Source organism: Eptatretus burgeri, chromosome 1 (assembly GCF_056783735.1).
Source record: "Eptatretus burgeri isolate ZD-2024b chromosome 1, Ebu_testis_v1, whole genome shotgun sequence".
Lineage (NCBI taxonomy): Eukaryota > Metazoa > Chordata > Myxini > Myxiniformes > Myxinidae > Eptatretus > Eptatretus burgeri.
Genome location: NC_140961.1, coordinates 133,640,400 through 133,652,739, shown reverse-complemented (window position 1 = coordinate 133,652,739; position 12,340 = coordinate 133,640,400). Strand labels below are relative to the sequence as shown.

The 12,340-nt window shown below is 46.9% G+C and overlaps 1 protein-coding gene across 1 annotated transcript in view; it reads right to left on the bottom strand.

Moving 5' to 3' along the window:
* Window positions 1–2,681: 2,681 nt before the first annotated feature.
* DCPS (decapping enzyme, scavenger) overlaps window positions 2,682–12,340 on the bottom strand; it is a 29,222-nt gene continuing 19,563 nt past the window's right edge. Inside the window, exons 2-6 of the mRNA XM_085899023.1 lie at window positions 11,463–11,703; window positions 10,793–10,938; window positions 4,918–5,031; window positions 3,679–3,789; window positions 2,682–3,077 (exon numbers count right to left, since the gene is read on the bottom strand). Coding sequence (XP_085755149.1) covers window positions 2,811–3,077; window positions 3,679–3,789; window positions 4,918–5,031; window positions 10,793–10,938; window positions 11,463–11,703 — 879 coding nt within the window. The 3' untranslated portion in view covers window positions 2,682–2,810. The remainder of the gene's footprint in view (window positions 3,078–3,678; window positions 3,790–4,917; window positions 5,032–10,792; window positions 10,939–11,462; window positions 11,704–12,340) is intronic.

Sequence of the window (12,340 nt, the reverse complement as noted above, 5' to 3'; positions counted from 1 at the left end):
CCCCCCCATCTCATCTTTACATCATTCCACCACCCCATCTCATCTTTACATCATTCCACCACCCCCTCATCTTTACATCATTCCACCACCCCCCCATCTTTTCTTCATTCCACCCCCCATCTCATCTTTACATCATTCCACCCCCCCCCCCAATACATCGAAGCTCATGGAAGAACAAAGCGACGGAAGATAAAAAGGCAACAGTTGGACAAAAGCAAGGTAATGAACAAAGAGGAGGAAAACAGAAGTCGATGAACCACAGTAACCTGCTATTAAGAGGGTTGGGTGGAAATGGTGGTGCAAAAGAATCAATGGGGGTGCAAAAGATGACTGGGAGGGATGGAGGAGGACATGACATGGCAGTGCATCATATGTTTGAGCAGCCTCAGGAAATTGGTTCCACAAATGGGACAGAAATGAAATATATGTGTTGAATGTGCAGTCAACCTCGATTTGGATTTGGGGCTCACCGGATGGCTGAGAGGTACGCACACTTGTCTCGAAGCTCTCTGTCCTGGGTTCACATCTCGACTCAGCTATAAACTGTCATCTCGTCTGTTTTTTTTTTCACAGGCAGGGCGATTCATTGGTGTGTGCCGTCCCTCGGATGGACGTTAAACTGGGCATCCCATTTGTCAGCCTCAGTTGGTGGATGTTAGATATCTCACTATGTCCTTCGTGAAGAGGAGGCGAGCTATCACCGGCACCCGACACAAATTACAAATTCCTGCCGTAACCAGCAGAGGGCATTGCATCAGCAGCACAGCCATGCCCTCAGCCAATTATGCCACCCGCAGCCTTGTTCTGCACACAAGAAAAAGAGAGAACCAGGAGGGGGAATAAAGGGAGAACGTGCGTCAGTCAGGAAGTTGCTGGGGAGGGTCAGAGGACAGAGAGCAGAGGAAGCCATCCTGGGGAATAAGAGGCTAAAAACGGAGATCATTTACCTTCCTGTGACGTTGCTGCGAGACAGCGACAGACCTTGTGCTTCGGCCTCCTCATGGTAGATACCAATAATGTTGAGAGCTATAGAATGCATGGAATCTAGGAGTGACAGATGTGATACTGGGGAGCCAACCTATAGGCGAGAGCAGTACTCCACTGAATTACGGACAAAGGCCATGTGGATTGCGTTGTTCTGATTTTCCAAGGAAAGACTTGGAACGACGGAGGACGCCTATTCTGCGGCTGGCTTTGAAGGCCAGCTTTGTGACGTGGTTGTCCATGAGAGGCCGTGGGATGTTGAGCCTATAAATAGAAGAGAAGTCTTCCAGTGGATGACCATGGAAATAGACAAGTGTTCATTTGATAATCCTTCTGGAGCGAAGAGGTGAGACAGATTTTCCAAGATTGAAGGACGTGCACCATTTATTATGAGACCAGCATATAATATTTTCCAGTTATCAGGAAGACACATCTGCTACCTGCCTGTCAGTGGGATGGAGTACAACATAATGTGGAGTTGTCTGCAAAAAGGAAGAGAGAGTTTTCCTAAGCATTGGAGAGGCGATTTATATAGATGAAGAACAAGACTACCTTGGGAACTCCAGCCTCCACTACGAGGGGAGAGGTTTCCAGCGATAGCAACACATTCACCAGGTGAATGGAAGAAGTCAAACGCTCTGAGGTACCAGGGAGGCCTTGTGTCACAGGCAGCGAGCTTGGCGATCAAAGCAGGATGTCAGACTGTGTAATGCCCAAAATATATTCAGGGAGACAGTCTTGCCCTTTTGTTTGACATGCTGGGACTATAAAGTGCTCATGACAATGGAGCAGAAACATGTTCAGAGTTGAGTGACCAAGAGGGAATCCAAAATGATGGTCAGAGATCAGGCTGTTTGAAAACAGGAAAGACTTGACATCAGCAGCAATGATGATTTCCTTGTAATTGGAAGTAAGCTCAGTCGTTGATAGGATCTGATTTTGCACTCTTGTGGACAGGAATCATGTTTGTTGACTTCCAGGTATTTGGGAAGCAGTGAGAAGGGAACAGGCTGAAGAGTGTCCCATCTGACAGAAGCGCAACAGAAGGATTTGAGAACATGGGCAATGATGTCACCTGGGCTCATCCACGAAGCAGGCCAGACATAACTTTTTCTACCTTCGCAGGCGAGGAGGACACAAAGTCCAGTGGACAGATGGGGTAAGATAGGGACAGAAAGGGATGGGTTGGGTACACAGGATTTGGAGGTAAACACCAAGCGAAGACATTCTGCCATATCTCATGCCGTTTGAGGTGAAGAAAGGGATGGACGACGTGGAGAAAACACCAGAGATGGACTTGACAAGGTGCCACCATGATTTGGAGGAAGGAGACTGGTTGGACAGTTCAGCCTTGAGGTTTATAAGATGGTGTTTTCTGGTTTTCCTCAGGATAGATACACTGTTCTTACGAGCCTTATGGAATGAACGAAGAGTGGGAACATTATAAACTTATGTCTTCAAAATGTGATTAATCTACGCATGTGACTGCCTTCTTTGTACAAACTCGAGTTCTGAGGTGATGGCTCAGGCCTGTGATAGCGAGTTGAGCTGCCAGAGAGATGTTCGATAATTTTGGATGTCATCAAGTGATTAGGATGTTGCACGTCATTAAATTCTTTAAACGACCAATAGAAAGATTCTTCTCCAGTAACACAAGTTACACAATCAATAAGAAATGATCATATGGGGTCAGAACACAATTTTATGAAAACTTTATTTACGACAATTGTCGCTAAACTATTGAAAGAGATTAAAAAAAATTCTCAACCAGCTTAAATATACCCACAAACACGTTTATATTCCGTGTGCCTCCTCGACCGATTGCGTCACAGGCGCCCAGCGTCACGGAATCGTGCCAGCAGCTCGTCATTGCTACGCAACGGGAAACTGAGCGGTCGCGTCCGACAGACATCGCCATCACGACGCAGGTCGTGGATGACGTCGGTGAGCAAATGGGCACGCTCGACACCAGAACCTGGAACGTCTGCCGCCAGGTGAGTGATGTGCACATGCAGGTGGTAGTACGATGGCTGGTAGTGCAAGTAGCAGCGGAGTTGACTCGCTGGAACACCGAAATGACTCAACACCTCCGCCTTCAGGTACAGAGAAAGAGAAACAGAAAGCTCATCATTTGATGCAAATTAACATAGTAACATAAACCAGGTAACTAAATCTTGTCATGGTAAACTGTTTGCATTAGGAATAATGGATGAGTGAGATGGGACATAATGCCCCTTCTAGGTACATTTGATGCAAATTAACATAGTAACATGAACCAGGTAACTAAATCTTGTCATGGTAAACTGTTTGCATTAGGAATAATGGATGAGTGAGATGGGACATAATGCCCCTTCTAGGTACAGTGCAAACACCAACCCCGGCCTATCTGTGTGGCGCACTGTGTGTCTCATCACATTACTGTTCACAATAAACCAGACGGTCTGTTCCTCTAACAATGGACTAAAGGAGATAACACTTCCCGGCAATGTCTCAAGGAACGTTGAGGACTTGTTAAGGAATTATCACCTGGTGAAAGTAAATCACGAGACCAATAGACAGAAAAAAATAAAAATAAAAAACAAAACAAAACCATACCCAGTGCAAACCCCCTTTCCCTGGTCACGTGATGATCAATGGGGGAACCTATATGTTTACTAGATGAAAATCCAGGTGCTCAATGAGTGTGTTGGTTACCTGGGTCTGAAAGAAAACATTCTCCAGCAGGGGAAGGTGGTTTCCTGTCAAGTCTCGAAGAGATTTGATGTTGCGGCGACGGCAGATAGCCACCAGGTAGAGCTGTGTTGCCTAAGCAGGAACAGATTACCGGTTCAACAAAGACTCTTTGGCACAGTCTTAAATGTATGCAACCAAAACAATTCCATAACCGAACAATAATATTGATACAAATGACAATACAATACACCCAAAAGTGGTCTGTGAAAGAGGTGTTGCCCCACCCCCATTCCCCCAGGAGATTGGGACCATACTCTGTGCAGAGCATTGGTGCTGCTAAAGCAGTCTCCTTGGCTATTGGGCACAATCCTGGACGGGTCGCCACTCCGTCACAGTATACCAGCATGCTGGCACTCATTTTGCTGACCTCGGAAGGAGGACAGGCCGATTCCCCCAGGTAAAAGCCAAATTGTGACCAACTTTGGGTTGGTCACCTTAGCAGGATCATAGGTCTGATAACATCATTTAACCCCAATATATTATTTACATGATAGCAGTCCATCAATTCGACGATGACACTGACGGAGGGGTAGGAAAAGTCAAACTATGTGTTTGGATCTCTGGTGTGAGCATAAGGTCAAGTCTTCAAATGAACCCCCTTCCACAGATGTCTCAGAACACATATGTTCGAGAGCCATTGTCATGTCTTCAGTGACGTATCCACTGATATGTCTCTTTGGCCTTGCTTGTTGAACTACATTCTTTCCAGATTGGGTCCTCTCCATTCTGGGTTATTTTGGGTAATTTTTTCCGAAGACCTACCGGGTGAAGGTCTGTTGTCGTAATGTAATGTGGCGTCAATCTGGGATGGTCAGAGCTTTAAGATGCTGTTTGATTACACCTTTGTACTTCAGCCTTTTGTCTCCCCAAATTAATCTTCATTTGGGCGGTTCACCTTAGAGCACCGCCTTTGGGAGCCAATGATAGGACATCGCAATTGGGATGAAGTGAGGGAGGCCTCAACACGAGGCATGTTCGTACGCCATTGTATCTCTACATCCAGGACCCTGTCCTTTCTATGCGCTCTAGTGAATCCGTCTGAGGTGCCGAGCAGTTAAGCTCTATATATCCTTGATGCGATACCTGGTGAGCATGAAGGCCTCACAGCAGCATGTTGTCTATATACATCTTTTCTCGAACAGCAATTATATTTTTGTACCACAAACAAAACTACAAGGTGTCGTGCAGATCATACACCACCTCCTTTTGGTCCCATTTGAGATCCGGTAGAAGGACGAAGCCGTTTTCAGGGTCGGGGTCATCAAATACCACATGGTTTTGCTCTGCCCGGCCCTCCAGGATGTTGTAAACCCACTGAGGGATAGTAAGAGACAGGGCAGTAGGAAATCAATCACTATAGGATTGCTCACAAAAACCTAAATGGTTCACGATTTACCTTCATATCTTTCTGCACGTGTCATGTCGTGTCTACATGTGGTGCAAGTGGTCGATTCTTCAATGTCCTCAGAACAACTTAGCAATGAAAAAGGTCCTCCCTTATTCATGGGCCCTAAAAGGCAGTAAATAAGGAGCAGGCCTGCTCACATCCGCCCACGAAAGAACTAAAATAATTTCTGAAAAACCATTAAAACGGAAAACTGTTAAATAATGGAGTGAAGAGCATGATGAAACCAGAGTACAAATTGCCACACCCCCTCCTTCAGTCTCTCCACCACTTACCCTCTTCCTCTCCCAAGAGAGATAGAGTGAGAGAGGGGGGATTGACATTGAGAGTAAAAGAAGGGGAGATGGAGATGGAAGGAGGGAGAGAGGGAGAGAGGCATCGAGATGGAAGGAGGGAGAGAGGGAGAGAGGCATCGAGATGGAAGGAGGGAGAGAGGGAGAGAGGCATCGAGATGGAAGGAGGGAGAGAGGGAGAGAGGCATCGAGATGGAAGGAGGGAGAGAGGCATCGAGATGGAAGGAGGAGAGAGGGAGAGAGGCATCGAGATGGAAGGAGGGAGAGAGGGAGAGAGGCATCGAGATGGAAGGAGGGAGAGAGAGGCATCGAGATGGAAGGGGGGAGAGAGGGAGAGAGGGGGATTGACATTGAGAGTAAAAGAAGGGGAGATCGAAATGGAAAGAGGCAGAGAGATCGGGATATCGAGATGGAAAGAGGGAGAGAGATCGAGATGGAAAGGAGAGAGATCGAGATGAAGATAGATTGACATGGAGAGGGAGGGGAATGAGAGGGACAGAAGGGGAGAGATTGAGAGAGGAACAGAGAGAGGGAGAGATATTGTGAGGGAGAGGGGGAGAGAGAGATATTGTGAGGGAGGGAGGGGGGAGAGAGAGATATTGAGAGGGGGAGAGAGATATTGAGAGGGGAGAGAGAGATATTGAGAGGGGGAGAGAGAGATATTGAGAGGGGGAGAGAGAGATATTGAGAGGGGGAGAGAGAGATATTGAGAGGGGGAGAGAGAGATATTGAGAGGGGGAGAGAGAGATATTGAGAGGGGAGAGAGAGATATTGAGAGGGGGAGAGAGAGATATTGAGAGGGGGAGAGAGAGATATTGAGAGGGGAGAGAGAGATATTGAGAGGGGGAGAGAGAGATATTGAGAGGGGAGAGAGAGATATTGAGAGGGGGAGAGAGAGATATTGAGAGGGGGAGAGAGAGATATTGAGAGGGGGAGAGAGAGATATTGAGAGGGGGAGAGAGAGATATTGAGAGGGGGAGAGAGAGATATTGAGAGGGAGAGAGAGATATTGAGAGGGGGAGAGAGAGATATTGAGAGGGGGAGAGAGAGATATTGAGAGGGGGAGAGAGAGATATTGAGAGGGGAGAGAGAGATATTGAGAGGGGGAGAGAGAGATATTGAGAGGGGAGAGAGAGATATTGAGAGGGGGAGAGAGAGATATTGAGAGGGGAGAGAGAGATATTGAGAGGGGGAGAGAGAGATATTGAGAGGGGGAGAGAGAGATATTGAGAGGGGGAGAGAGAGATATTGAGAGGGGAGAGAGAGATATTGAGAGGGGGAGAGAGAGATATTGAGAGGGGGAGGGAGAGAGATATTGAGAGGGGGAGGGAGAGAGATATTGAGAGGGGGAGGGAGAGAGATATTGAGAGGGGGAGGGAGAGAGATATTGAGAGGGGGAGGGAGAGAGATATTGAGAGGGGGAGGGAGAGAGACACATTGAGAGGGGGAGGGAGAGAGACACATTGAGAGGGGGAGGGAGAGAGACACATTGAGAGGGAGAGAGACACATTGAGAGGGAGAGAGACACATTGAGGGGGAGAAAGACACATTGAGAGGGAGAGAGACACATTGAGAGGGAGAGAGACACATTGAGAGGGAGAGAGACACATTGAGAGGGAGAGAGACACGTTGAGAGGGAGAGAGACACATTGAGAGGGAGAGAGACACATTGAGAGGGAGAGAGACACTTTGAGAGGGAGAGAGACACATTGAGAGGGAGAGAGACACATTGAGAGGGAGAGAGACACATTGAGAGGGAGAGAGACACATTGAGAGGGAGAGAGACACATTGAGAGGGAGAGACACATTGAGAGGGAGAGACACATTGAGAGGGAGAGAGACACATTGAGAGGGAGAGAGACACATTGAGAGGGAGAGACACATTGAGAGGGAGAGACACATTGAGAGGGCGCGCCACATTGAGAGGGAGAGCCACATTGAGAGCGAGCGCCACATTGAGAGGGAGAGAGACACATTGAGAGGGAGAGAGACACATTGAGAGGGAGAGACACATTGAGAGGGAGAGACACATTGAGAGGGAGAGACACATTGAGAGGGAGAGACACATTGAGAGGGAGAGACACATTGAGAGGGAGAGACACATTGAGAGGGAGAGACACATTGAGAGGGAGAGACACATTGAGAGGGAGAGACACATTGAGAGGGAGAGACACATTGAGAGGGAGAGACACATTGAGAGGGTGAGAGACATTGAGAGGGAGAGAGACATTGAGAGGGAGAGAGATATTGAGAGGGAGAGAGAGAGACATTGAGAGGGAGAGAGACATTGAGAGGGAGAGAGATATTGAGAGGGGGAGAGACATTGAGAGGGGGAGAGACATTGAGAGGGAGAGAGACATTGAGAGGGAGAGAGATATTGAGAGGGAGAGAGAGAGACATTGAGAGGGAGAGAGACATTGAGAGGGAGAGAGATATTGAGAGGGGGAGAGATATTGAGAGGGGAGAGATATTGAGAGGGGGAGAGATATTGAGAGGGGAGAGATATTGAGAGGGAGAGAGATATTGAGAGGGGGAGAGATATTGAGAGGGGAGAGATATTGAGAGGGAGAGCGATATTGAGAGGGGGAGAGACATTGAGAGGGGGAGAGACATTGAGAGGGAGAGAGACATTGAGAGGGAGAGAGACATTGAGAGGGAGAGAGACATTGAGAGGGAGAGAGACATTGAGAGGGAGAGAGACATTGAGAGGGAGAGAGACATTGAGAGGGAGAGAGACATTGAGAGGGAGAGAGACATTGAGAGGGAGAGAGACATTGAGAGGGAGAGAGACATTGAGAGGGAGAGAGACATTGAGAGGGAGAGAGACATTGAGAGGGAGAGAGACATTGAGAGGGAGAGAGACATTGAGAGGGAGAGAGACATTGAGAGGGAGAGAGATATTGAGAGGAAGAGAGATATTGAGAGGGAGAGAGATATTGAGAGGGAGAGAGAGATTGAGATGGAGAAAGGGAGAGAGATTGAGATGGAGAAAGGGAGAGAGATTGAGATGGAGAAAGGGAGAGAGATTGAGATGGAGAAAGGGAGAGAGATTGAGATGGAGAAAGGGAGAGAGATTGAGATGGAGAAAGGGAGAGAGATTGAGATGGAGAAAGGGAGAGAGATTGAGATGGAGAAAGGGAGAGAGATTGAGATGGAGAAAGGGAGAGAGATTGAGATGGAGAAAGGGAGAGAGATTGAGATGGAGAAAGGGAGAGAGATTGAGATGGAGAAAGGGAGAGAGATTGAGATGGAGAAAGGGAGAGAGATTGAGATGGAGAAAGGGAGAGAGATTGAGATGGAGAAAGGGAGAGAGATTGAGATGGAGAAAGGGAGAGAGATTGAGATGGAGAAAGGGAGAGAGATTGAGATGGAGAAAGGGAGAGAGATTGAGATGGAGAAAGGGAGAGAGATTGAGATGGAGAAAGGGAGAGAGATTGAGATGGAGAAAGGGAGAGAGATTGAGATGGAGAAAGGGAGAGAGATTGAGATGGAGAAAGGGAGAGAGATTGAGATGGAGAAAGGGAGAGAGATTGAGATGGAGAAAGGGAGAGAGATTAAGATGGAGGAAGGGAGAGAGATTGAGATGGAGAAAGGGAAAGAGATTGAGATGGAGAGATATTGAATATCGAGATGGAGAAGTGAGATCGAGATGGAGAGGGGAAGAGAGATTGTTAGACAGAGAAAATTAATGAGATTATAAAAAAAGGAAAAGCTGTTCATCAAATTAACCATCCCAATTGGACAAAAAAACCCTCCAAGAACCAGGCAAAAGGCAGTACTACTAATTACCAACCAATCCTGACCAGGCAGGAAATGTTACGGAAGATTACTTTTTCTGGCTCAATGTTAGTAAATGGTGGCATGGATGACGACATCAGGGAAGATGTTAGATTATGCAAAGGAGGCATCCACCCTTCATGTAGTATCAAGCATTATACAGGTTTGCCCTGTATTCATTACACAGGTTTGCGTTGCATTCATTACACAGGTTTGCCTGAACAGCATTCCATTTTAAGTTTGTTCGTTTTGCTTCAAGGCAGAAACAATATCTTCGAGTAGTGGTTCTCAATGCATTTACCATAGCGTGCCAAACTTGCAGCTCTCTGTGTTACATGAGCCGCACGAACACAACCTACTTGATGCTTTGTCTCAAAGTGCCTTTTCACATTGGACGTTTTTGACACATTGAGGGCCGTACGATGTGATAAGTAAAATGCCTTCCCATCTCTTTAAAGTTTAAATGATAGCAGACATCTCTTTCCAGTGACCTTGTACCTTTCTGCCTTCTGCTGTCAAACTACAAAGTTTCTCTCCTTTCTTATCTGCCCTTTTACCTTCATTGCTTTCCGAATCCATGCAAGATTGTTTCTATCCATGTCCTACAAAGCGGTCCATTTTTCTGTGTCCAACTTACTCCACTTCAACAAACCATGGGCAACAACAAGTTGTTATTTTGTTTTTTTTCTGCACCAGAAACCGTGGAACTAAATAAGCAATTTCAAGTTGCAATTTGAAAATTTACAATACATAGGAGTTTTAATTTGTGAGATGCTTATACCCAAAGGAACGTGACTTTTTTGAGCACATTCATTGGTTACACCACAATTTTGGGTTCAGGAAAAAAAGAAAAAAAAACTGGTGTCATCTTTACTCTTTTTTTTTTTTTTCCTTTTTTTAAATTAAAAAAACAGGATGTCACTTGTGCCACAGGGGTGTGCTGATTGGGCTGCATGTGGCCGTAGGTTGAAAACCACAGTCTTAGAATAATGCCCGAAATGCTGAGCTTGCACGCCCAAGTCCACTTCTCACCAGAGCCGGGCACTTTACGAGCCACTCTTCTCCCCTCTCCGATGATGGTGCACCTCACCAGGCCCTCTGCCTATGTTGCTGCAACGCGCCAGAATTCCCCTTTGCTGGTACACCAAACCAGGCTCCACCCAAACCCCCACCCATAGTTTTGCAGCTTCCCAGACTTCCAATCTCCAGTGATGCCCTTCCTGAGATTTTTCTTTCTTTCTGAACCACAAACCCTGTAAGTAAGCAATTTCAAGACGCAATTTGAAAAATTACAACACATTGGAGTTTTGATTTGGGACACGCTTGTACTCAAGGCATGTGACTTGTTCAAGCACGCTCATTGGTTCCTCCATAATTTCTGGTTCAGGAAAAAAACCACGCTCAATGGTGAGATAACTTGTGAGGTACCTGTGCCAGACCCTGCCATGGGACACATAAGCCTCAAGATGGTACTATGCACCCAAGAACTCATGTTAAAACAGAAATAATTGAGGAGAAGTATTGGCAAATGTAAGAGGAATTAGATAATTGTTGGGTTAGTTTTTACCTGTAAACATCAACTCTGTTTTGATGTTTTTACCTGTAAACTGAACTGACTCTCCAACAAGAAGGGCAGAGTGATGTCTCGGTAATCCTGCTCAGTCTCTGTCACCAAAAACATCTCCTGTTGAGTGTATTTCTCCAAGTGCTTGGCTGTCGCTGGGCACACCAGCGTTGCTTTCACCTCTAGAACGCACACACAGACATTTCAGCTGTCCTCTGCACAGACAGACGTTATGGCCATGCTCCGGGCAGAAACATCATGGCCATGCTCCAGGCAGACAGACAGATGGACACACAGACAGATCATGGCCATGCTTCCGGCAGACAGACGGACAGATAGATCACGGCCGTGCTTCCGGCAGACAGACAGATACATCATGGCCATACTCCCAGCAGACAGACAGACAGACAGATCACAACCGCGCTCCTGGCAGACAGATATAATGGCTGTGCTCCCTGCAGATAGACATCAGGGCTGTGCTCCCAGCAGACAGACAGATAGACAGATCATGGCCACACCTCAGGCAGACAGACAGACACATCACAGCCATGCTTCTGGCAGACAGACAGACAGATCACGGCCACGCTTCTGGCAAGCAGGCAGACAGACAGACAGATCATGGCTACACTTCCGGCAGACATATCACAGCCGTAGAAGATATCATAGAAGACACATCGATGGCTCGCGTTTTCCCAGGGGATATTACCATTCACATCAGGCGGTGGGCGAGTCAGGTATGAATGATAGATGTCGTTTTTGAGTTGCAAGCGAAAGGTTGTTGCGTCACCAAGAACTGTATCCAAGTCTGAATTGTCGAAAGAGGTTTTCTCCAAGATCAGTACAGCATTATCCATGGGTTTTCCTCCCTCTTCAGATCCTTCCTTCGAGGTTTCAACCCCATCTTCCTCCACGATGCGGGCCAAGGGTGACAATGCTTCTCCACCCTCCTGGAAAAAAAACACCACATTGAGCCCAGTTTTGACTCGTTCAATCAGACTTGTCCCATCGTGGCCACACGTTATCACATTGAGCCCCAAATTAATTCAATCAAGCAGACTGGTTTCACTGTGGCCACACATTACCACAATGAACCTCATTTTCACTCACAGTAGTTCTACTGTGGCCATACATCACCAGGTTGAGCCCCGTTTTCACTCAATTAATCAGAAGGATGGCCTTGGTAGAATCAATCACCACATCGAGCCCCAATCTCACTCAGACCAGTTTCAAATAAAATCAAAACATTCCCACAAAGGTGGTATTTTAATCACATGGATTTCTGGTCACACCACCATTTTTGAGGACTTGCGTTGGGCTCCATTATAAACCTCCCATTGAGCATGACAGCGACAGAGGGCTCATCCTGTTGAACATGAGAAATTGTAAATATCTGTGTGAGTGCCATTCTACTTTGTGCTGATTTGACAAGTCACTCTACGAGTGATTTTTTGGGTGGTCGCAAGAGTACCCTTATTTTCACTTTTTCTGTCTGTCTGTAGGTATTCTTGCGAATTCGCGCCCGCCGGCGTGCGATCGGCCACATAACTCGAATCGCGGCACGTCGCCGACCGGATGGACAATTCA